The 25,365-nt window shown below is 35.0% G+C and overlaps 1 protein-coding gene across 7 annotated transcripts in view; it reads left to right on the forward strand.

Moving 5' to 3' along the window:
* Window positions 1-25,365, forward strand: part of VPS13B (vacuolar protein sorting 13 homolog B) — a 797,029-nt gene that overhangs the window by 405,101 nt on the left and 366,563 nt on the right. For 2 of the 7 annotated variants that reach the window (XM_033843006.2, XM_073794624.1), the window contains 4 exons: window positions 9,079-9,250; window positions 9,757-9,871; window positions 12,429-12,570; window positions 15,411-15,819. In XM_033843006.2, coding sequence (XP_033698897.1) covers window positions 9,079-9,250; window positions 9,757-9,871; window positions 12,429-12,570; window positions 15,411-15,819 — 838 coding nt within the window. Of the gene's footprint in view, window positions 1-9,078; window positions 9,251-9,756; window positions 9,872-11,758; window positions 11,868-12,428; window positions 12,571-15,410; window positions 15,820-25,365 lie in introns of those variants that run through there. The other 5 variants (XM_073794625.1, XM_073794626.1, XR_012327280.1 and 2 more) reach the window with 4 other exon arrangements.

The following is a 25,365-nucleotide window of genomic DNA, read 5'->3' on the forward strand; positions in this document are numbered from 1 at the left end:
ATTAAAATGGCATTTAATATTATCCCTAACTGTATTCAAGCATATTTCAAAGTTTTGCCAAAAAATGTGGTACTAAAGGGAAGAAAGTGAAAATTAGAAGTCATTTATTTAGTTTCCCTAGTAACCTTGCAAACAGAAAAATAGAATGCTAGTAATTTATTTTCTCTAAGGTGTATTTTTTTTTTTCTCCTGGGGAAAACTAGCTAAATTCTGTGTGCTGCTTCCCACTTATTGTCATAGACTCTCTACTTTGTCAGCTTTAAGAATTGCCTTCCTCTGACTTTGGTATAATAATTTTGCAGAGCTTGACAAGTGAGAAGGATGTTTCTCTTAATTCCATCAATTTACAGCTATACTATTGAAAGGGATTGTTGGAAGATCATTTACTAGAAAATTGAGATGCAGTGAATTGAAGTTAGTGTCACACAAAGTAGGGACGGTCCAGCTCATCTGAGTGTGATTCTAAGTTAATGGAATCTATAGAAGTCACTTTGGAATCAGACAACTTGAGTTTTTAATCTCTGCAGTTTATGATCACATTATTTAACCTCTGTGATTTAGTTTCATTATCTCTAAAAGTGGGGATAATGTTAATATTCATCTCAATATGTTAGTACAAATATTAACTGAGTATGTATAGTTTGTCCATATACTCTATGAATGTGGCTCATTCCTCTATTTGTATTTTCTTTAATTTCAATAAGATTTTAGTTTTCTTTTTAGAAATCTTGACCATTTTGTTATAGGAGTACACTTATTTGGCACTTTTATTTAGCACTTTTATTCAGTTGATACGATTATATATTCAGTACTTGTTTCTTCTTTATTCCTTTAAGGTGACTAGTAACTTTGGTTGATTTTCAAATATTAAGCTGATCTTGTGTTTCTGGAACAAACCCAGCTTAGATGTAATATATTTTCCTTTTCATATCTTGCTGGATTGTGTTTGCTAATATTTTATTTAGGGTTTTGGTATCATAGTCATGAGTGATACTGGCCTTTTACTTTTCTTTTACATAATATCTTTGTTGTATTTTGGTATCATGATCACACTGTCTTCACAAAATGATATGGGAAGTGTTCCCCCTTGTTTTATTATCTAGAAAAATATGTTTTGTGCGAAAATTCTCACAGTCACTGTATATTCCCATGATAATCAACAAGGTAATCCTAATTGAAAAGGCACTTGTGTGTAACACATACCTCATTCCAAACTGGGTCTTAGTTTAGGCATTCTTTGCATATAGAAGAAATTTTAACTTAGAAGATTGTTAGAAAAGAGGTAAGGACTGGATAGACAAAATACACTAATGTCATCATAATAAAGGGAATATAGGCAAGCATCTTGTTCCAGGTTCCCAACTCCAACAATGGTATTGCTGTATTCCTAGAAAATGAATTTTATACTACTCATTATTGATAAAGTAATACTTAATGGTAAAATAAAGATGTTTTATGGCATTCTGGTAGCCCAGGCTGTATAAAATGAAACTAATAAACATAGTTTTTATAGATGCTAAACAAATACACTGTCTTTTGATACTGTGCAATTATGACTTTATGTCCCAGTTAATGTTTTTATGTCAAATGTTTTATTCTGGTAAAATATACACAACATAAAATTACCTTTTTAAACCATTTTTAAGAGTACCCTTCTGTGACATTAAGTACATTCACATTGTTGTGCAACCATCACCATCAACCATCTCTAAAACTTTTAAAATTTTTCCCAGCTGAAATGTGGTACCTGTTAAACAATAACTTCCCATTTTAACATTAAGTCTTCCGATCCATGGACATGGGACATTTCTCCATTTGTTTGTGTCTTCTTTTATTTCTATTAGCAATATTTTATAGTCTTTCACTTCCTTGGTTAAGTTTATTCCTAAGTATTCTATTCTTTTTGATGCTATTATAAACAGAATTGTTTTATTAATTTCCTTTTCTGATTGTTCACTGTTATTGTGCAAAAACACAGATGTGGGTTTGTATCTTGCTGAATTCATTTATTAGTTCTAAAATTTTTTGTTGTTGAATCTTTAGCATTTTCTACATATAAGGTCATGCTGTCTGCAAACAGAGATCATTTTGCTTTTTTCCCTTTCCAATTTTGTTGCTTTTAACTTCTTTTTCTTGCCTAATTGCTGTGGCTAAGACTTCCAGTAATATGTTGAATAAATATTTCACTTAACTTTTTAAATATTAGGCAATATTTTCAAGTTGAACATAATTTTCTTTTTTGATAATAATTTTCTGTTAAGGAAACCTTCTAGCATGTTTCAGTACTAACAGATTTTGTTCAAATAGCAAAAGACGTATTGAAAATTTGACACTGTTACTTTTTCTGTTCCCACGTTAGTTGTACTTTTATACTATTCTTTTCATCTGAAATAAGTGATAAGTCAAACATTATGGGTTGGACGTAAAATGATTTACACTGAGAGGTTTATATTGGTTCAGAAGTAACAGTGTTAAATAATGATTATACTGTTTCAGTGCCATACTGGATGTGAACTATAAATTTTCTATTATCACCCGTCACCTATTATCTTTATCATCATAGGATAACCCTAATTTGAGCAACCAGCACCTACTCTGTACCAAGCAATAGTGCTTGGTACAGAGTAGGTTTTAAACACATTGTTCTTTAATATATGGATGTTAAACAATTTGGGAAGTCAACTCATTTTGACGAAATTAAATCTGATTTATTATAGTACGGGGCATAGAGATGTATATATTCATTGTCACTACAAATATATTTTCATATGAATTCATAAAAGCATATATTGAGTTTATTTTTTCTGTTTGTTTTTATGTCTTTTGTTGTTTTAAACATAATTCTTTTATATTATTTATCAGATCTGTTATCTGAATTTCTTGAGAGTCTAATCCTACTGTTGTATTCTTAACCCTTGCTCTTAGTAGACTGTTTCTTTATGTGTTATGTGCTCTTCTATTGGGAGTTCTTCACTAGTGCGACTTTATGAGACTCTTGCATAGTGTATGAGGGCCTGTTCCCCAATAGGGATTTTCTGTGTTTCCTTCTCTGAGGGACTCCAAGGGCCATCACTAGCCTGGGACCCCTTTACTGTTAATTTCGTAGCTAGATGTTTCTTGAAACATTTCGGTAGTATGAAATCAAGCCCTCAAACCTACATGTAATCCAGAGATGTGTTTAAAAAGTCTCAAGGGTAACGTTTTTCCACTACTTAGGCTAAGATAGATATTTTTTCTTGGGTTTATTCTGTTGTTTTTCTAATTTCTTAAATTGGATACTTAGCTTAATAATATTCAGCTTTTAAAAGAAATTAAGCCTTTTAGTCCTTTATCTTTAGCAGAATTTATAATATTTAACTTCGGGGATGGATATGTGTATACACCTAATATATAGGTACACTGGGAAATTTAGCCCATCACTGCATTGCTGCTTCCCAGAGAAAATTCTGTATTACGTAGAAGGGTGAGCAAAAATTTTGGTATAAAACAAGATGTCTCTGGCACGCTAATTCTTACCATGGACCCAAAGTAAGGCTTAACCTGTACACTTGTAGAACATATTTCACTGTATTTCAGCTAGTTAAGGTTGTCAAAAATTTGTGTTCAGGGAGATGTTCAGGAAAGTGAAACACTATATAATCATGTTCATTGAAATATTTATGCCATTTTGCTTACAAGATAGCCCAACAATAAAAACTGCCTTTGAAAGTGCTAACATTTTGATGATTTGTTTTAATAACAAGTAAACAAAGCAAATAGATACACAATACACAAATACATACACATTCACATATTTCCCTTATAAGGTTAAGTACATAAACTGTTAAATCTTTTTTTTTTTTTTTTTTTTGCGGTACGCGGGCCTTTCACTGTTGTGGCCTCTCCCACTGCGGAGCACAGGCTCCGGAAGCACAGGCTCAGCGGCCATGGCTCACGGGCCCAGCCGCTCCGCGGCATGTGGGATCCTCCCGGACCGGGTCACGAACCCGTGTCCCCTGCGTCGGCAGGTGGACTCTCAACCACTGCGCCACCAGGGAAGCCCTGTTAAGTCTTTTGGAAGCTGTTCTAATTATATAAAATGTTATTTTGAACTTCTGGATTTTCAGTACTTTCCATAAAGGTGATGTAGGAAGGACAATTATTATGGATAGCTATATTGTGTTGATGAAATTAAATCCCTCCAATTAAGTTGTGATTTTAGGCAAACCATTAAGCATTTTTTCATTTTAACTTCTTGTATATATGTATAATGTCTTTGATAATGTCATCCTTATTCACAGCATTTTAAAGAAATAATTTTAAAGCTTTAGAAAAATCTAAAATGATGAATGAATGCTAGATTTATAACTCAACCTAAGGTAAAAATCGACAGATTAACCAACAATGTTGGGAGGTTAGAGGGTCATGGCAAAATTCGAATTGCATATTTTATTGATTCTGGAATTAAAATTACTTCAGCAGCCTAGTTCTGAAAAAAATCCAGTATGAGCTGTATTGTATAGCATGGAATATTGCCAGTATTTTATAATAACTTTAAATGCAGTGTAATCTATAAAATATTGAATCACTCTATTGTACACCTGAAATTAATATAGTATTGTAAATCAACTATACTTCAATTATAAATATATATATTTCCAGAAAACAGTCCAGCATGAAGTGGTTCATTTCTTAGTCCCCAGTAATTATTTAAAATGCATTTATTTTCAGTTAAATCCAAAGTGAAAATTTGGGGGGAAAAAATGAATGAAGGTGGTCAAAAGGTACAAATTTCCAGTTATAAAATAAATAAGCCCTAGTGTTGTATGCCATGGTGACTGAAGTTAATAATACTGTATTGTGTATTTGAAAGTTGCTAAGAGAGTAGTAGATCTTAAAATTTCTCATCACAAGAAAAAACAATTTATGACTGTGTGACAATGGATGTTAACTAGACTTACTATGATCATTTCACAATATATATAAATATCGAATCATTATGTTTTATACCTGAAACTATTATAATATTATATGTCAGTTGTATCTCAAAAAAAAAAGTGAAGTTGTTTGGCATCAACTGCTATAGCAAAACTATTGTCAGTTTTTCAGGGATTTAAGTGCAGTTAACCTAAGCAGCAATCTACCTCAAATTATTATTCTAGACAACCTTTTAGAAAGTAAGTTTAGTTTGAACTTTTTTACTCAGTTGATATTTTAAGGATGTCTCATAATAGTTTTAAATCTCTTCCTCAAAATAGACTTATTTCATTAAATATTTATCTTTAAATGATTTTATCTTCAACATTCAGGGAGAAACTTTTATTCAAAATGTAGCAATCTTAGCATTTAGATTATCATCTAATTAATTGAGTAGCTGTTGAAAGAACATACATATATAATACATATATCAAAGCAGGTTATTGTTTAGCCTTCACATATGAATCAACACAATATTTTGTTGTCATGCTTTTCTTATTTCAAAATAATCATGCTGGAAAATGTCTCTAATTTCTCAATTATTGGCTTATTTTTTTATGCAAATAGTTTTATTACATAAATATAACCTGTTTATCTGAGGTCACCTTACATTTGTTGTGCTTATTTATATTATGTATCTGTGTGTTTAAATTTCTAATTAATATTTGCATTCCAAAAGTCCATAAAATTTAAAAACACTATTTAAGGTATTTGTTGCTGAGTTGGGTAAGAACTATTATTTTTAAATTATTTCGACAATAAAGAATTCACCATAAATGAATCTAGTTTAAAAAAGTATGCTCTTAACAGTTGCTTGTGTTAAGTAGAAGAGAAGTATTTGCTTATATGATCCTTGGATGACTTATACTTTAAACTACGAGTAATTCTTTTTATGTTGACATGTTGATAAGGAGCAGTATACTTTTCAGTGGATATAGCTCTAGCTTCCTGAATATCGATCTCAGTGGTGGTAGAAGGGGAAATATGAGTGGCAGGCTTAAGTAGTGAGCTTAAAAACAGTTATTCGTTTTTCCCACCCTTCACATTGAAATGGTGAGAGCAAAGGTAGTGGAAACCACAGCAGTCCACTTGTTATCGTTGACTTAAGTACAAACAGCAGTGGAAGTGTTTAGACCTTTGGGAAGTTTTGTGATTGAAAAAGAATGCTGGAGTTATTTTGATAAGGGAGAGTAGCAGTGTGGCCAAAAGTATGATCATCCCTGAGCTCTGAAGCAGGCCAAGGATGAAGGGCTGAAGTGTTTGCTCTTCCAGATGAACAAAGATAAATTCAGCTAGCATAATAAACTCAGTATTTTGGTCAATTTGCGACAAAATGGTGAAAGAATTGAACTGTATATTTTAGACCTTGGCTAAAGAGGTGTGGGAAAATAGTTCAGCGTCTCCATTTCTGGCTCAATTTTTGCTATAAATTTAGAAATAGAGCAGAAAATTAATGCACAAACATATTTAACAATACCGCACCAAGTGTTGTAAATCCAAAATGAAAATTGAAACTGCATGAAGAAGGAGAGTAAAACTTTTTCTCAGGAGTGCTTGCTTATTAAATTTGAAGCCACAGTTTTCTTAGCATTCCTACTAAGTATACTTAATAGTGTTAAAAATCAAGGTTTCATTGATTTGAGATGGTCTTTTCCCTACAATTTCCATTCTTGGGATTATAATGTTCTTCTAAGTGTTGGAGGGAGAATTTAATTTATGAATTCTTCTGCTCTAAGACCCAATCCATAGAGAAAGGCATACTGACTACATTATGCTGTCTTTTATTGAATTTGACTTTCTAAAATGTATCTTTTTCTGGGATTAGTTTGTGCTTTTCATTAGATGTGTTACTTTAGACAGCTAACCAGAAACCTGAATTTTTATATAGCTTCTCAAATTCTAGGAATTTCAATTTTAGCAGATTTAGGGCCACTTAGTTTTGGAAAAGCATTTAGATGAAAACATCACGAGCAGTGAGCTTTCTGCTTTGCTTGGTGTAATTGGAACAAAGAATGGCTATACTGTCTTCAATGCATCATGCTGCCTATCAAACTAAGCTTAAGTACATATAACTAATATTTAAATATATATACATCTTTTTTTTTAAACATCTTTATTGGGGTATAATTGCTTTACAATGGTGTGTTAGTTTCTGCTTTATAACAAAGTGAATCAGTTATACATATACATATGTTCCCATATCTCTTCCCTCTTACGTCTCCCTCCCTCCCACCCTCCCTATCCCACCCCTCCAGGTGGTCACAAAGCACCGAGCTGATCTCCCTGTGCTATGCAGCTGCTTCCCACTAGCTATCTATTTTACATGTGGTAGTGTATATATGTCCATGCCTCTCTCTCACTTTGTCACAGCTTACCCTTCCCCCTCCCCGTATCCTCAAGTCCATTCTCCAGTGGGTCTGTGTCTTTATTCCTGTCTTACCCCTAGGTTCTTCATGACATTTTTTTTTTCTTAAATTCCATATATATGTGTTAGCATACAGTATTTGTCTTTCTTTTTCTGACTTACTTCACTCTGTATGACAGACTCGAGGTCTATCCACCTCATTACAAATAGCTCAATTTCATTTCTTTTTATGGCTGAGTAATATTCCATTGTATATATGTGCCACATCTTCTTTATCCATTCATCCGATGATGGGCACTTAGGTTGTTTCCATGTCCTGGCTATTGTAAATAGAGCTGCAATGAACATTTTGGTACGTGAATATATATATACATCTTTTAAAAAAGTAAGCATGCTCTGGTGTATTTGATCAGTTCACAGAGAATGAGTTTAGGTTCTGGAGTTTTTTTGAAGGTTTTAGATGGACAGCAAAGTTGGGATTTAAAAAACCTAAATACTTGGTAGCTAATCCTAAAAGAACAGAATACATGAGTGAGTGATCACTATCTCTGGCACCATCTCTTCCTGCCTTTGAGACTGAAGCTGTTCATCTTCAAACCAGGATTTATTTTCACCTGCTGAAAAGATTAAAAAACAACCCAACAGACCTTTTACAGAAAGTTTATTAGTACCAAATTTAGGACCTTATACATATCCAGAATTCAGTATGTATTTGTTGAACTGAATAAGCTTATGCTCTGATGAAGGTTTGGGGCCAGCATGTATGGCAGGTTCTCTGAAGCTGCAAGATTCCCTTCTTCTGGGCTGAGGTCTGTAATCCAAGGGTTATATTCTTGGGCTTCAGCTGCCTCTTATTGGGCTGGAGATACACTCTGAAGTACATCAAATTACAAAATAATACCATCTCAAATGTGCAAAACATTGAATATTAACCTGGGAAAATTTCTTGAGCTAAGAGGTATTTATCAAAAACCTGCTCATTTTACTTACATTTTGTTTCATTGTTATCATTTTTATTGTACCTTTCTGTAGGATATGTATAAATTGCCGAATATATTTCTGTAAAGATAACCATAAAACACACACACACACACACACACACACACACACACACTCATGCTCTGTACCTCTAATTAAGAGACTTTTAACCATATAAATCATTTAAAAAATCTGTTGTCGAATCTACTTTTAAATGTCTCCTTAATATTAAAATATGTGAGGCATGATGAATGTTTTGCTGTTTCTTAAATTATGGTGATTATGCTGTGTTTTACTATGGTTATTATATATTCATACATAAATACACCATAGCAGGGATAGACAAACTTTTTCCATAAATGACAAGATAGTAAATATTGTAGGCTTTGTGGATCATAGCAGCTCTAAAGCATCTACTTAACTCTGCTAATCAGTAGTCATAGGCAATAGATAAATGAGTGGATGTGGCTGTGAGGTAGTAAGACTTTATTTCCAAAATAGAGCCCAGTTTGACCCTTGGCTATAGCTACTCTATAAGGAAATACTCATTGGTATGATCCTAACTCATTTAGAGGAACTGGAATGGCATGCATGTACACTGTAACTATGAAAACCGTATGATTAGTGTATGCTTATATTACTGGCATTATATATAAACATTTATATGATTTGCATTATCATATATGATAAGTTATAAGCAGTAATTGCAGATTTTAAATTATATATTTTTAGTTATTTTTATTTATGTTACAAAGTATTGTTGTTATTCCTCATCCCAGGGAGATTCTGTACAAGCAGTTGATGATTCACCATTCTCCGATTCTGTTACCTTGGAACAAACTACAAGTAATATTGGTGGATCCAGTGGTCGTGTTAGCCTGTGGATGCAGTGGGTGCTCCCCAAAATTACTATAAAGCTCTTTGCTCCAGATCCTGAAAATAAAGGCACAGGTACAGGATTACTTTTCTACTGAAAAGATAAAATATTAAACACTATTTTTAGAAGAAATTGGAGACTTAGTTTTATTTATCATTGGCATTTAAATCAATCATTAAGTCTAACTCAAGTGATTTCTATTAGTAATACTAACATGTTGCCTATAATACCTAAATTTTGTCTTATTTGTATTAAAATTCACTTCAAAAGCCATGAGGTAATTTCTTCATTGGTCATATCACTAAATGTATTGCAAAGACTGTTGACTGATATTAGATGTAGCACTTCATACATTAACTGGGATTTCCCCTGTTTTGAAATAAGCATCGTATCTTAATTTTGAGGCCTATACTGATACTAATTTTCCTTATTATTTTAGAATCTTATGTGGTTAATGAACAGAAAGTCTTAGTCCCTCTGTAGATGTCAAGGATATACATGCTAACATTAAATGTAAATAGAAAGTTTTAATATTGATTGTGAACCCTATACTGATATTAATATTTGCTTCTTATTGCAGAACTTTGTATGGTCAGTGAACTAGAAGATCTCAGTGCTTCCATAGATGTCCAGGATGTGTACACCAAAGTGAAATGTAAAATAGAAAGTTTCAATATTGATCACTATAGAAGCAGGTAATTAATGAATAATGAATATGGGAAAAGCTATATTTTCCTTGAACAAAGTCTATAAAAGAATTTTTATATTTTAATTTGATTCCTTAATTTTTAAAAAAATACTGTACATATTCCCAAAGATGGTTCTTAAAAGATATATTGGTTAATTTTACTTGGTATTCATTCATATATGGAATATAATAAAGTTTTGCTTTCTAAGAAGGCAAATCCGTTCATAAATATCCACACTGCCATATTAAATGAAATAAGCTGCTTTTACTAATCACCTCACAATTTGTTATGCATGTTGTATATTTGCCAAGATGTCTGGGACACAGTTAATGGCTCTGGTTTTTGATGAATATTCCTCATCCATTCCCTATATCATAGATTGAAATGGAGCAGCATCTCATGTTCCTTACAACTTTGAGTACTTTTCTTATCTCACAGATGATTAATGAACATGTGGTGGATGTTCCTAGAATCACATTTTTCCTTCCTAATAAATTTCTACCAAAAGTAGATTATAAGTAAATATGATTTGTTTATAATAATAAGTAATGGTAGTAAAAAAGTAATGTTTTAGATATTTTCATAAAGATATATAGCAATTTTATTATTAATTTTTCCAAAATAAAAATACGAATGCTTTTAGGAGGTTTTTTTTGTTTTATAACACTACCCTGGAATTGAGTTTTTTTTAACTGAAATGTAATTCACATACCATAAAACTCACACATGCTTTTGTAAAATTATTTTTTAAACAGCATCGTATTTTCTACTTCATAGTATTTTGGCAAAGAAACAGCCTTACAGTCCTTTTTTTCCTGGATTCATAATATTTATTCATTCAGCAATTAAATGTCTGCAGAAGTACACATGTTTCTGTACCTTTATTGATGCATTATATACTCTAAAAGCCGAAGTGTTTTTTGTTGTTGTTGCGGTACGCGGGCCTCTCACTGTTGTGGCCTTTCCCGTTGCGGAGCACAGGCTCCGACGCGCAGGCTCAGCGGCCATGGCTCACGGGCCCAGCCGCTCCGCGGCATGTGGGATCTTCCCGGACCGGGGCACGAACCCGTGTCCCCTGCATCAGCAGGCAGACTCTCAACCACTGTGCCACCAGGGAAGCCCCGAAGTCTTTTTTATTTAACGGGTTTCTAATTATGCATTAAAAACATTCGAACTTTCATCCTTTATTATACATATCATATTGTTCATGTAAACAGCTCTCAACTCTGTCACAGCCAAAAAATTATGTCATAACTGTGATGGTCAAAATATTTTGTTGGGTTTATATTAAGACCTGTTATAATAGTATTATTTTACCAAGTGTATGATAATTGTTTTTGTTGTAGTAACAGTGAATCATTAATTGATTTTTGATAATGGAATGGTTAGCTCTTCAGTTTCTTCTGAATGGTATATCTCTATATCAAAATGATCCTAGCAAGTGAAACATGAATTTTACTTTATTGCTGAAATCATTTCTTGATTATGTGAATATTACAATTTATGTTCTAGATTATCAATGATTTTACTGTTAAATTTATGTAAGTTTTAAATATTTAGATAATTTATTCATTCATTTAATCAAAATATTTACTGAATGTATATTATGTCCCAAGCACTATGCTAAGCACTAGGAATATAGTGTTTAACAAAAATAGACATAAACCATGTCCTTATGGACCTTAGAGTCTCATGGGTGAGAAAGAAAAATAACCTTCGTAAATATAGAATTTATCATTAAGACAAATGCTTCTCTGAAGAACTACCAGGGTGTGGTGCTAATGTAAATTGTTCTGTTGATTGCATTGTCAGATCCACGTTTTAGTTCAGTGTAGTGTTGTTTACATCAGAACTACTTGAAATAGTTATATATGCTCAATTTTTTTAACTCAGAAAAATTGAAGAGAACAGATAAGGTGAACTTATGTTTTCCAGGCCAGGGGAAGGTTGGCAGTCAGGACATTTTGAAGGAGTATTTCTACAGTGCAAAGAAAAACCTGTGGTGAGACTCATTTAGTAATTATGATTTTTAAAAAATATATTATAAACTGTTTTTCTTTGTTCTTTCATGCAACGGGACTAATGGTTACACGAATTAGAGCTCAGTAAATTCTTTTTGACCTTTTCTTCCAATATTACATTATAAAATAAAACTATTACTTCCTTTAAGCTGCTTGTGTTTTGTATCCATTTTCCTGTTAGAGCAATTAAGTAAATTTTTCAATAACACAAAGGTAGGATTGCTTTTATTAATATACTTTACCATTAATGTATTATTATGTTGACCTTTTAGAAGTTTTTCCTATTCATAAGTGAGTTCATGTTGGATTGTTCTTTATTATAAATTAAAAGTAGTCATTTACATTAAAAGCAACTATTTTTTGTTTACTTCCATTAACAATGCTTTTGCAGAAGATGGTCCAGGCAGAGGCCATACCTAGCAGTGGCTCAAACCTAAACCTATGCAAACTTGAGCAGAATTAAAACTATCCAGATTTTTTTGCTTATGGCTTTTATTGCTTTTTGTCTTTTCACCTTCTTTGCTCCTGTCCATCACCTCAAGCCTTGGGGAAGAGTGTTGGTCTCTGGGGCAATGTGGAGGTGTCTTCCTTTCCTGTACTGACAAGCTGAACAGACGCACCTTGTTGGTTCGACCCATCAGCAAGCAGGACCCTTTCAGTAATTGCTCTGGCTTCTTTCCTTCTGTAAGAAATCATTTTTAAATTATGCTACAGAACTCCCATTAACAGGAACCCAGAGAAGGAATTGAACTATCCATAGAGTCAACTCTTGATTTTCATCTTCCTCTGTATCATTCACTTTGTAAATGAACTATAATGTATTCTTAAATGATAGACTGGTTTTCACTATAATTTGTTTCTGGGTTACTTGAGTATGCTATTTGTCATTCTGGTTTTGTGAATATAAACTACTTTTACCATCAGCATTAGAAAATCAAAGTAGGATGTTGAATATGCTTGTTAAATTATACATGTATTGAATGATCAAGAGTTGACCATACTGCTTTTGTCATTCCTTTTATGATTCTTCCTTACATTGCTTTTTTTCCCTATTATTATACCATTTCCTTCTCAGAACTAACTCCAAGTACCTTATTTGGTGCCTGTTATATCTGGACAAGGCTGTACGTCTGTCATGTACTGGACGGAAGATGAACGGTAGACTGTATATCAGTGGGTTTTAGAAGTTTAGAACCTTTTTTTCCCTAGTGGTACAAAATATCTGAATATGTTATTAAGCAAGTTCTTTTAAGTGACATTTTTTAAGTCAATAAAAATGCATGTAATTTTTAAATGTTAAGAGCAGATTATCACAATGGTAATAGCAGTTTTCTTAAGAAACTATTAAATCAGTGCAAACATTATTAGACATTTTCTTAGCATGTGTAAACTAGTATTTCTTTCCTTCCCCTTTTCTGTAGCTCAAAAGGAATTTAAGACATATATCTTTAAAAAGAGTGTAAAAATTAGACAAATATTTTAAATAATTGCGTTCTTAGATCTAGTGTTTAACATTGTATTTGCATAGCAAATACTAGTTTCTGATTTTGAATTTTTTCTAGTCTAGTCTGGAAAATTTTTTATGTTAATGGAAGCTCTGTTTATATTTATTTTCTTCTCTTCAATTGTTCATTAGCATCCATGAGGAACTTTCTTTATTTTAACATGTATTCATGAAAGAAAACCAAAATTATTGTTAATGCCCCTTTTTTTGAGTTTTTTAAAATTAATTTTTATTGGAGTATAGTTGCTTTACAGTGTTAGCTTCTACTGCACAGCAAAATGAATCAGCCATACATATACATATATCCCCTCCCTTTTGGATTTCACTCCCATTTAAGATACCATGTTAATGCCCTTTAAAATTTTATCAATTTTTCTAAATTTTTAAATTTTCTTAACATTTCAGTAATCATCATTGCTTTCTAACTTTTCACTTTAAATAGTATAAAATATTGATTATTACTACATGAAAAGTAATATTTATATTATCTCAACTCCAGTTAGTATTCGTTCATTCTTTAATTTTTCCCGCCTTTTATTAGGGGAGTTAGGGATATAGCAGTTCAACACACTTGCTCTCATGGGTGTTGACCTTTCAAGAGTACCTACATTCAATATGTTTAAAAATATCTTTCCCAAATCAAAACATTTATACATTGAAACACTTTTTATACTATTTCCAGGATTCAGATGTTGCCATTAATTAAGATTTGAGGTGGGTTATTTAGATTAGTGGTTGATTCTACCCCTCCCCACCCTAATTCCTGGTTGAGACACCTAGAGACACTGTTGCTGTGGCCTCTTCCATTGGGGCCATACCACAGCACCCTTCTCCATCCACTGTTGCCTGCAATCTAGCATCATAGCGATAAGACTGGGATCACTTTTTCTTGTTTTACTGTATTTCCTTTGATTTTGAGTGTAGAAAGCAAAAAGAAAGGGGAGTTAGATAAGAGGCAGTGAGAAAGTTGGAAATAGTAAAAAATGCTTTAAGGGCAGGACAATTATATGAAAAGTGATTATATTGCATGTTCATGTAATGCCTGCTTTCCAAGTTTTTTTTAATGGGGAGAAAATTAACTTTGAGAAAAAAACATATGCAAAGGTAAATTTTATCTCACCTTTCTTCATTATAAAGTCCAGGTTAAAAACAAAAGTAACAGTAAAAACTGAATTTCATACTATTTTCTTTTCATTAGGTGATAGGCAACAAAATGAGAGGAAGAAAATGGAAGTAGAAGAGGTTTACTAGTGATGGGATAACAGGCTCAAACACATTGCTGCTTTGCTACTTCTAACTTTTTTCTTTTTTATGTGAATGTATTTCCTTCTTGTTCTTCTTCCTCGGTTCACTTCCTCTCTTAACATCACTCTTTGGACTCTAATACCTAAAAATCTTCATCAGGCCTTGGGAAGAGGGGTTGGGAATGTGGAATATAACAACTTAAGTCTAATTTTATTTTGAGTAATATGCAAATTAGAATTTTATGTACATTAATTGGTTCAGGAAAACTATTGGTTCCATTTCACAAATGGAAATACATAACATGGTATTTCAATTTCGCGTGCGTAGAAAACCCCTCTCTGACCCAAATTATGACGGCATATTACTACTCTTAATGAAAAATTATCAAGAATGAAAAGATAAATCTAGATACGATCTGTTCTAAATTCTGAACGTTACAGAAAAAGTAGAAATTATAGAAACAAGCACAAAGAGGTTAATTACCTCACTCAAGATCTAGAACTACAATTCAGGATTCCTAACTTCAAGTTCAGTCATTTTGTCTTAGAGGCTTTTGCCCTGTTTATGGACTTGATCAGTAATGTGCTCATTAAGAAGTATGCTTTTATTTTTTTATTTGTAATAAACAGCTGACCAGTCATGAAAAAAAAAGTGTGGACGTGATAAAAGATTAAAGTATCAACTGAGATTGTTTTCTGCTTTCAAATAGTTTGTTTTGTGTTTTTTTCCCCTTTTTTTAATAAACATGTATTGTGATTTCCTTTTTCTGGAACAGACAACTGCAAAACTTCTAGATGGCTCTCATCAGCAGCATGGATTTCTCTCTTTGACATATACAAAAGCTGTAACAAAAAATGTTCGCCACAAGTTAACATCAAGAAATGAGCGAAGAAGTTTTCATAAGTTACCTGAAGGTTTAACAGATGGTTCCCCTCATTTTCTTCATGAAATACTTCTTTCAGCACAAGCCTTTGATATTGTCCTTTGTTTTCCTTTACTTAATGCCATTGCAAGTATATTTCAAGCAAAACTACCAAGGACCCAAAAAGAGAAAAGAAAATCTCCTGGTCAGCCCATGAGGACCCATACGCTGACTTCACGCAATTTACCTTTGATTTATATAAACACAAGTGTAATCAGAATTTTTGTTCCAAAAACAGAAGAAATGCAGCCAAGTATTGAAGGTATGTTTTCAGAATTTTTTTTTTTTTTTGCTCTGATTTTCAATAACCTACATCTAAGGACTTTAGTTTTTCTTTTTGTAATATGGTAGCAGGTTGTAGGTTGCAGTTTGGTGTATTTTAAAAAGAGTAAATATGTTATAGTCACTTTACAACTAAATCTTTAGGAGTTATATCAAAATATTGGGTATGTTTCTGACTCTACTAATTACTAGAGTAAGAAATATGAGATTTTTTTTCTTTAGGTCTTTTGCTAGTAAAGCTTATACTTTCAGTTGTTTTGTTAAACTCAAATGTTGTGTTCTATATACCTAAGAGAATTAAAAATTGCTTTAAAAAATTAGCAAACACACCACACACTGCATTAATGGCATAAATTATATTGACAGTCTTGTGCAGCCTTCACCACTGTCTATTTCCAAAATGTTTTCATCACCCCAAACCGTAACTCTATACCTTATATATTAAGCCGTAACTCCCCCTTGGTAACCTCTAATTTACTTTCTGTCTCTCTGAATTTTCCTCTTCTAGATATTTCATAAAAGTTGAATCACAGAATATTTGTCCTTTTGTGTCTGGCTTATTTCACTTAGCATAATGTTTTCCGGGTCCATTCGTGTTGTAGCATGTATCACAGTTTCATTTCTTTTTATGCCCGAATAATATCTATTGTGTAGATACACCCCATTTTGTTTATCCAGTCTCTATCAGATACTTAGGTTGTTTCCACTGTTGGGTTGGCTATTGTGAGTAATGCTACTATATACAAACGTCTGTTTGAGCCCATTTTTAATTCTTTTGGATATATACCTAGGAGTGAAATTGCTGGCTTATATGTAGTTCTTTGTTTAGGATTCTGTGTTTTTGAGTAACCATCAATCTGCTTGGAAGCCCTTTTGACTAGGACAGGATTTATGGTATTTTCTGAACAATACTGATGTGCAGGCATAGTTGAGTCAACGGGAAGAGCAATGGGAGCTCCCTCTTAGTAGGGGTGGTAGTACCTGTGTGCTGAGCACCTTCACAATGAGACACAGGTCAGCAGTTTCCGTGGTTAACTCTAGCTTCATTTTTATGTCATACTCAGTGGTGGTTTATTGAAACAGGTTCTTGTGTTTCATTGATTTGTGTAGATGTCTGAAGGAATACAGATCTGGCTATTTGAGAAAAGGGTGGGAAAGGAACAGCTTTATTTCCCTTGTGTGTGCATTTGTTTTGTTTGTTTGTCATTTGTTGGCTTATTGTTTTATGACCAATTAGTTATGTTTCATGACTAATACTATATATCACACAGTTTTGTTGATGTTGGTTTAAATTTCCCATTTGACTGCTATAACTAGGAGAATCTCCAATTGATTGTAATTGCAAGAAAATTTCTAAACTCTTGCTATTTTATTTTTAAAGCTGCTTTTTTCTTTTTTTTTTTTTGGTGGTGCCTGTGGTGGGATTTTTAAGGTATAAGTTCAAAATTCTGATCCCTAAGCACCTGCTAAGCAGGTAACCTTGAATAAGAGTATGCGGTGAGGCTGCGGGTGGGATCTTGTTATAGCCATCTTTGGAAAATATGGTCTGCCACATTTCTCTGTGGACTTTTGGTTAATTTTAATCCTTTGCTTGTGTGAATACTTTTTGTAATAAACACCTTTTTAGTGGCATTCTTCATGACTTGGGTGAGTATATATAAAATAAATTCCTAGCAAAAGGATTGCTAGATCAAAGGGTATAAATATCTTCAAAATATTAAGGGATGTCAAAATGCCCCCCTAAATGGCTGTAGCAGTGTATACTGTTTCCACACTGTCATTCTAACAGAGGTTTATGAAACTTTTTTGGTCTTTTCTCAGTCTCATTAATGAAAAGTACACTTTTTTTCTAAGGAGTTGCTCATCTTCATCATTTGTTAAGAGCTTTTTGTGTTAAGCCTTTTGTTTGACCTACATTGTATTGCATATGTCTTTTCATTTTTGGGGTGTTTTTGCCGTGTGTGTGTGTGTGTGTGTGTGTGTGTGTTTGTGTGTGTGTCTCTCTAGGTATATATCTATATTTATATCTACATGTACATATCTTTACTTGCACCTGTTCTCATATCTGTATCTACCTGAGATGTTATGAATTGCCAAACTATGTGGCTCTCCACAAAAAAGTATATAAAAATGCATGCCAAAAATTCAAAGGTTTTGACATATTATGTTAGATTTTTTTGACACGTTATCTTTCGGCATTGCTACTCTTAATTCAAATGGTCATAATATTTTTATCAGATTAATTAAACCAAATGTAAATTATGTCTTACTGAGTGTGATAGCATACTAAAATGCTCCTATATCATACTTCTCAGCAGGAACTATTTTATAAAACTATCTCCAAGCAATTTGTGCCTGTTGATCAGAGATGATTGGTAAACTAGATGCAACTACATTTCCCATTAATATACATAATCATTAGGTTACACATTTATTGAACCTTCTCTCTGTCTTCAACTGCAAGTATGACAATAACTAATAAAACCTTTTGTTGATGGCTTTGTGTAGGGTTGTCAGTATAATTCTGGCTTTATAAAACTTGAGACTTCAGATGTTTTATTATGTAGAGTTTATATTGAGAATCTTAAAGGAAAAGTTGAAGTCTCTAAAATGCTTTTATTTTATGTTGAATTTAAGGAAACTTAGTTATGATCAACAGTCTGACTTTGTCTGACAATTACATGAAAATTCTGCTCCTTATTTAAGCTTTTGGTTACTTATACAAGCTCATAATTTCAGAGTTCATAGCCTTTTCATTTTCAATACATACTCTTGCCTCAAGAAAAGATAAAATCTTTCGACTCATGTTTCATTTTACAGTAAATGTAAAAGTTTATAATAGTTCATCTTAAAATTCATTTAACAATAAGAAAATTATATTTAACATTCTAATATTTAAAGAAGTGATATTGAAAGTCTGGTTTTTGACTTGAATATTGCTTGCTTTATGTGCAGTTATCAAGATTCTGAATCTACAGGTGTTTGGCTTCCAGCTAGAGCTACTTATTTCATAACAGAGGACTGAGTTTTAGATCTAATGAGTCTTCTAGAGTGAGTAGTTCCTCATGAGACTTAATTTTTAAAAATACAGTTAAAGCAAAGAAGGAAGGCATTCATTTTCGTGTTGAAAATGCTTCTAGAGGGAACATTTCCTCATTTGGTCCAACTAGTAAATGCAGGTGAAGTAAACGAAAAAAGAGAAGCTTTGAGGTGGAGTCAAGATGGCTGTGTGGGAAGACGCGGAGTTAGCATCTCCCCACAACCAGGGTGCCTGCTGGCTGCCAGTGGAGGACTCTGATGCCCAAGGGGATGGGAGGAACCCCAGATTGAACCGGTAGCACATAGGGGGACTGAGAGGGGAGGAGAAGTGGAGGCCAGAAAGGATCGGCACCCCTGAGGCTGGGGAGGTCATAAGAGGCAGGTGGGAGGGACTCTCCAGGAAGAGCGGGAGAGGAGTGGAGGGCAATTGCCTGGCCCACTTGGGCCAGGGAGCCTGCTGAGCGCCCAAGCCGGTTCCCCCCACTCCAAAGCCCCATCCAGGCCATGTGGGTCCTTGGGTCATAGGAGGGAGGCTGGGGAGATCAGGAGAGGCAGGTGGGAGGGGCCCTGTGGGAGGAGCAGGAGAGGAGCAGAGGGTATTTGCCCCGCCCACTCAGGCCAGGGAAGCCTGCTGAGCTCCCAGGCAGATCCCCTGCCCTCCAAAGCCCCCTCCAGGTCATGTGGGTACTGGGGGCATAGGAAGGAGGCAGAGGGGAGAACAGGAGAGGCAGGTGGGAGGGGCCTTTGGGAAGGAGCGGGAGAGGAGCGGAGGGCGATTGCCCCACCCATTCAGGCACGGGGAGCCTGTTGAGCTCCCAGGCTGATACCCTGCCCTCCAAGCCCCCTCCAGGCTGTGTGGGTCCTTGGGGGCATAGGAGGGAGGCCGGGGAGATCAGGAGAGGCAGGCCGGAGGGGCCCTCCCAGACCCCAGACCAGAGGAGCAGGAGAGGAGAGGAGCGTGTTTGCCCTGCCCATTGGAGCTCAGGAAGCCTGCTGGGCTCCCAGGTGAGGTCCGCTGCCCTCTGAGACCAGGGGTGGAGGGCATGCCTGGGCCCCTTCTGTTTCTTGAGCCTAAACCCCACCCCCCATGGACCCCATGGCCTTTTCCTGCCCTGTGGTCCTGAGCATTGGCCCCACCCACTGCCCAAACCTCGCCCTGGCTTAGGCCCCGCCTTCCACAGCCAAGGCCTTCCCACACACACACACTGTTTTTTTCCCCCCTCTTCCTCTTTCTTCCTATTGCGGTACTGATGTACCTTCCGGTTGTTGATTCATCTATATTTTTATTTTTATATACTTTCTAACATATCTGTCAGTTTCCTAGTCTAAATTTATTTTTTACCTTGTTATTCTCTCTTTTTTTTTGGCCACCCCATGTGGCTTGCAGGATCTTGGTTCGCGAGCCCGGGGTCAGGCGGAAGCTCCTGTGGTGGGAGCTCCAGGTCCAAACCACTGGGCTAACAGAGAACCTCAGACCCCAGGGAATATTCATCAGAGTGAGGTCTCAGAGAGGTCCTCATCTCAGCACCAAGACCCAGCTCTACCCAATAGCCTACAAACTCCAGTGTTGGAAGCTTCATGCCAAACAACCAATAAAACAGAAACACAATCCCACTCATTAAAAAAAAAAAAAAGAGACAGCAAAAAATATGTCACAGATAAAGGAGCAAGGTACAAGACCTACAGGACCAAATAAATGAGAGGAAATAGGCAATCTACCTGGAAAAGAATTCAGAGTAATGAGAAAGATGATACAGAATCTCGGAAATAGAATGGAAATATAGATTGAGAGAATACAAGAAATGTTTAACAAAGATCTAGAAGAACTAAAGAACAAACAAAGAGAGATGAACAACAAAATAACTGAAATGAAAAATACACTAGAGGAATCAATAACAAAATAACCAAGGCAGAAGAATGAATAAATGAGCTGGAAGACAAAATGGTGGAAATAACTGCCGAGGAGCAGAATAAAGAAAAAAGAATGAAAAGAATTGAAGACTATCACAGAGACCTCTGGGACAATGCTAAACGCACCAACATACGAATTCTAGGAGTTCCAGAAGAAGAAGAGAAAAAGAAAGGGTCTGAGAAAATATTTGAAGAGATTATAGTGGAAAACTTCTCTAACATGGGAAAGGACATAGTCACCCAAATCCAGGAAGCACAGCAAGTTCCATACAGGATAAACCCGAGGAAAAACACAAAAAGACACATATTAAATAAACTAACAAAAATTAAATTCAAATAAGAAATATTAAAAGCATCAAGAGAAAAACAAAAAAATAGCATACAAAGGAATCCGCATAAGGTTATCAGCTGATTTTTCGGTGGATACTCTGCAGGCCAGAAGGGAGTGGCAGGATATATTTAAAGAGATGAAAGAGAAAAACCTAGAAGCAAGATTACCCAGCAAGGATCATTCAGATTCAATGGAGAAGTCAAAAGCTTTTCAGACAAGCAAAAGCTATGAGAATTTGGCACCACCAAACCAGCTTTACAGCAAATGCTAAAGAAACTTCTCTAATCAAGAAACACAAGAGAAGAAAAATACCCACAAAACAAACCCAAAACAATTAAGAAAATGGTGATAGAAACATACATATAGATAATAACCTTGAGTGTAAATAGATTAAATGCCTCAACCAAAAGACACAGACTGGCTGAATGGATACAAAAACAAGACCCATATGTATGCTGTCTACAAGAGACCCACTTCAGACCTAGGGATACATTGAAAGTAAAGGTATGGAAAAAGATATTCCATGCAAATGGAAATCAGAAGAAAGCTGGAGTAGCAATACACATATCAGATAAAATTGACTTTAAAGACTGATACAAGAGGTAAGGAGGGACACTACATAATGACCAAAGGATCAATCCAAGAAGATATAACAATTATAAATGTTTATGCACCCAACATAGGAGCACCTCAGTACATAAGGAAAATGCCAACAACCATGAAAAGAGAAATCGACGGTAACACAATAATAGTAGGGGACTTATACACCCCACTTATTCCAATGGACAGATCATCCTAACAGAAAATAAATAAGGAAACACAGCTTTAAATGACACAATAGACCAGATAGATCGAATTGATATTTATAGAACATTCCACCCAAAAGTGACAGAATACACTTTCTTCTCAAGTGCACATGGAACATTCTCCTGGATAGATCACATCTTGGGTCACAAATCAAGCCTCAGAATATTTAAGATAATTGAAATCATATCAAACATCTTTTCTGACCACAAAGCTGTGAGATTTGAAATCAGTTACAGGAAAAACACTGTAAAAGACACAAATACCTGGAAGCTAAACAGTGCACTACTAAATAACCAAGAGATCACTGAAGAAATCAAAGAAGAAATTTAAAAATACGTAGAAACAAATGACAATAAAAACATGAAGACCCAAAACCTATGGGACGCAGCAAAAGCAGTTCTAAGAGGGAAGTTTATAGTAATTCAGTCTCACCCCAAGAAACAAGAAAAATCTCAAATAAACAATCTACACTACACTTATAACAACTAGAGAAAGAAGAACAAAGAAAACCCAAAGTCAGTAGAAGGAAAGAAATCATAAAGATCAGAACAGAAATAAATGAAATGGAAATGAAGAAAACAGTAGCAAAGATCAATAAAACTAAAAGCTGGTTCTTTGAGAAGATAAACATAATTGATAAACCATTAGGCAGACTCATCAAGAAAAAAAGGAAGAGGACACAAATCAATAAAATTAGAAATGAAAAAGGAAAAATCACAACTGACACTGCAGTAATACAAAGGATTATAAGAGACTACTGCAAACAAGTATATGCCAATTAAATGGACAACCACAAAGAAATGGACAAATTCTTGGAAAGGTACAATTTTCAAAGACTGAACCAGGAAGAATTAGAAAATATAAACAGACGAATCACAAGTAATGACATTGAAACGGTAATTGAAAACCTTCTAACAAACAATAGTCCAGGACCAGATGGCTTCACAGGCGAATTCTATCAAACATTTAGAGAAGAGCTAATACCGATCCTTCTCAAACTCTTCCAAAAAGTTGCAGAGGGAGAAACACTCCCAAATTCATTCTACGAAGCCACCGTTACCCTGATACCAAAACTAGAAAAAGATATCACACAAAAAAGGAAATTGTAGACCAATATCACTGATGAACATAGATGCAAAAATCCTCAACAAAATGCTAGCAAACAATCCAACAGCACATTAAAAGGATCATACAGGGTTTCCCTGGTGGCTCAGTGGTTGAGAGTCCACCTGCCGATGCAGGGGATGCAGGTTCGTGCCCCGGTCTGGGAAGATCCCACATGCCGCGGAGTGGCTGGGCCCGTGAGCCATGGCCGCTGAGCCTGCGCGTCCGGAGCCTGTGCTCCGCAACGGGAGAGGCCACAACAGTGAGAGGCCCGCGTACCACACACACACACACACAAAAAACGGATCATACAGCATGATCAAGTGGGATTTATCCCAGGGAAGCAAGGATTCTTCAATATATGCAAATCACTCAATGTGATACACTATATTAACAGATTAAGGAATAAAAAGCATATGATCATGTCAATAGATGCAGAAAAAGCTTTTCACAAAATTCAACACCCATTTATGATAAAAACTCTCCAGAAAATGGGCATAGAGGCTGCCTACCTCAACATAATAAAGGCCATATGTGACAAACCCACAGCAAGCGTCATACTCAATGGTGAAAAACTGAAAGCATTTCCACTAAGATCAGGAAGAAGACAAGGATGTCCACTCTCACCACTATTATTCAACGTAGTTTTGGAAGTCCTAGCCACGACAATCAGAGAAGAAAAAGACGTAAAAGGAATCCAAATTGGAAAAGAAGAAGTAAAACTGTCTCTCTTTGCCAATGACATGATACTATACGTAGAAAATCCTAAAGATGCCACCAGAAAACTCCTAGAACTAATCAATGCATGTGGTAAGGTTGCCAGATACAAAATTAATGCATAGAAATCTCTGGCATTCCTATACACCAACAACAAAAAATCAGAAAGAGAAGTTAAGGAAACACTCCCATTTACCATTGCAACAAAAAGAATAAAATACCTAGGAATAAACCTGCCTAAGGAGGTGAAAGACTTTTACTCAGAAAACTGTAAAAAACTGATGAAAGAAATTAATGATGACATAAACAGAGAAATATACCATGTTCTTGGATTGGAAGAATCAACATTGTGAAACTGACTCTACTCCTCAAAGCAATCTACAAATTCAGTGCAATCCCTATCAAACCACCAGTGGCATTCTTCACCGAATTAGAACGAAAAATCTTACAATTCGTAGGGAAACAGAAGAGACCCCAAATAGCCAAAGCAATCTTTTTTTTTTTTAACATCTTTATTGGAGTATAATTGCCTTACAATGGTGTGTTAGTTTCTGCTTTATAACAAAGTGAATCAGCTATACATATACATATATCCCCATATATCTTCCCTCTTGCGTCTCCCTCCCTCCCATCCTCCGTATCCCACCCCTCTAGGTGGTCACAAAGCACCAAGCTGATCTTCCTGTGCTATGCAGGTGCTTCCTACTAGTTATCAGTTTTACATTTGGTAGTGTATATATGTCCATGCCACTTTCTTTCTTTGTCTCAGCTTACCTTTCCCCCTCCCCATGTCCTCAAGTCCGCCAAAGCAATCTTGAGAAAGAAAAATGGAGTTGGAGGAATCATGCTCCCCGACTTCAAAGTATACCACAAAGCTACAGTAATCAAGACAGTATGGTACTGGTACAAAAACAGAAATATAGATCAATGGTACAGGATAGAATGCCCAGAGATAAGCCCATGCACTTATGGGCACCTAATTTACGACAAAGGAGGTAAGAACATACAATGGAGAAAAGACCGCCTCTTCGATAAGTGGTGCTGGGAAAACTGGACAGCTACATGTAAAAGATGAAATTAGAACAGTCCATAACACCAAACACAAAAATAAACTCAAAATGCATTAAAGACCTAAATGTAAGACCAGACACTATAAAACTCTAGAGGAAAACATAGGCAGACCACTGTATGACATAAATCACAGCAAGATCCTTTTTTGACCCACCTCCTAGAGAAATGGAAATTAAAATAAACAAATGGCACCTAATGAAACTGAAAAGCTTTTGCACAGCAAAGGAAACCATAAACAAGTCCAAAAGACCACCTTCAGAATGGGAGAAAATGTTTGCAAAGGAAGCAACTGACAAAGGATTAATCTCCAAAATATACAAGAAGCTCAGCCTGCTCAATATCAATAAAACAAACAACCCAATCCAAAAATGGGCAGAAGCTCTAAATAGACATTTTTCCAAAGAAGATATACAGATTGCCAACAAACACATGAAAGGATGCTCAATATCACTAATCATTAGAGAAACACAAATCAAAACTATAGTGCGTAGTTGGTCACACTGGTCAGAATGGCCATCATCAAAAAATCAACAAACAACAAATGCC

Source organism: Tursiops truncatus, chromosome 17, assembly GCF_011762595.2.
Source record: "Tursiops truncatus isolate mTurTru1 chromosome 17, mTurTru1.mat.Y, whole genome shotgun sequence".
Lineage (NCBI taxonomy): Eukaryota > Metazoa > Chordata > Mammalia > Artiodactyla > Delphinidae > Tursiops > Tursiops truncatus.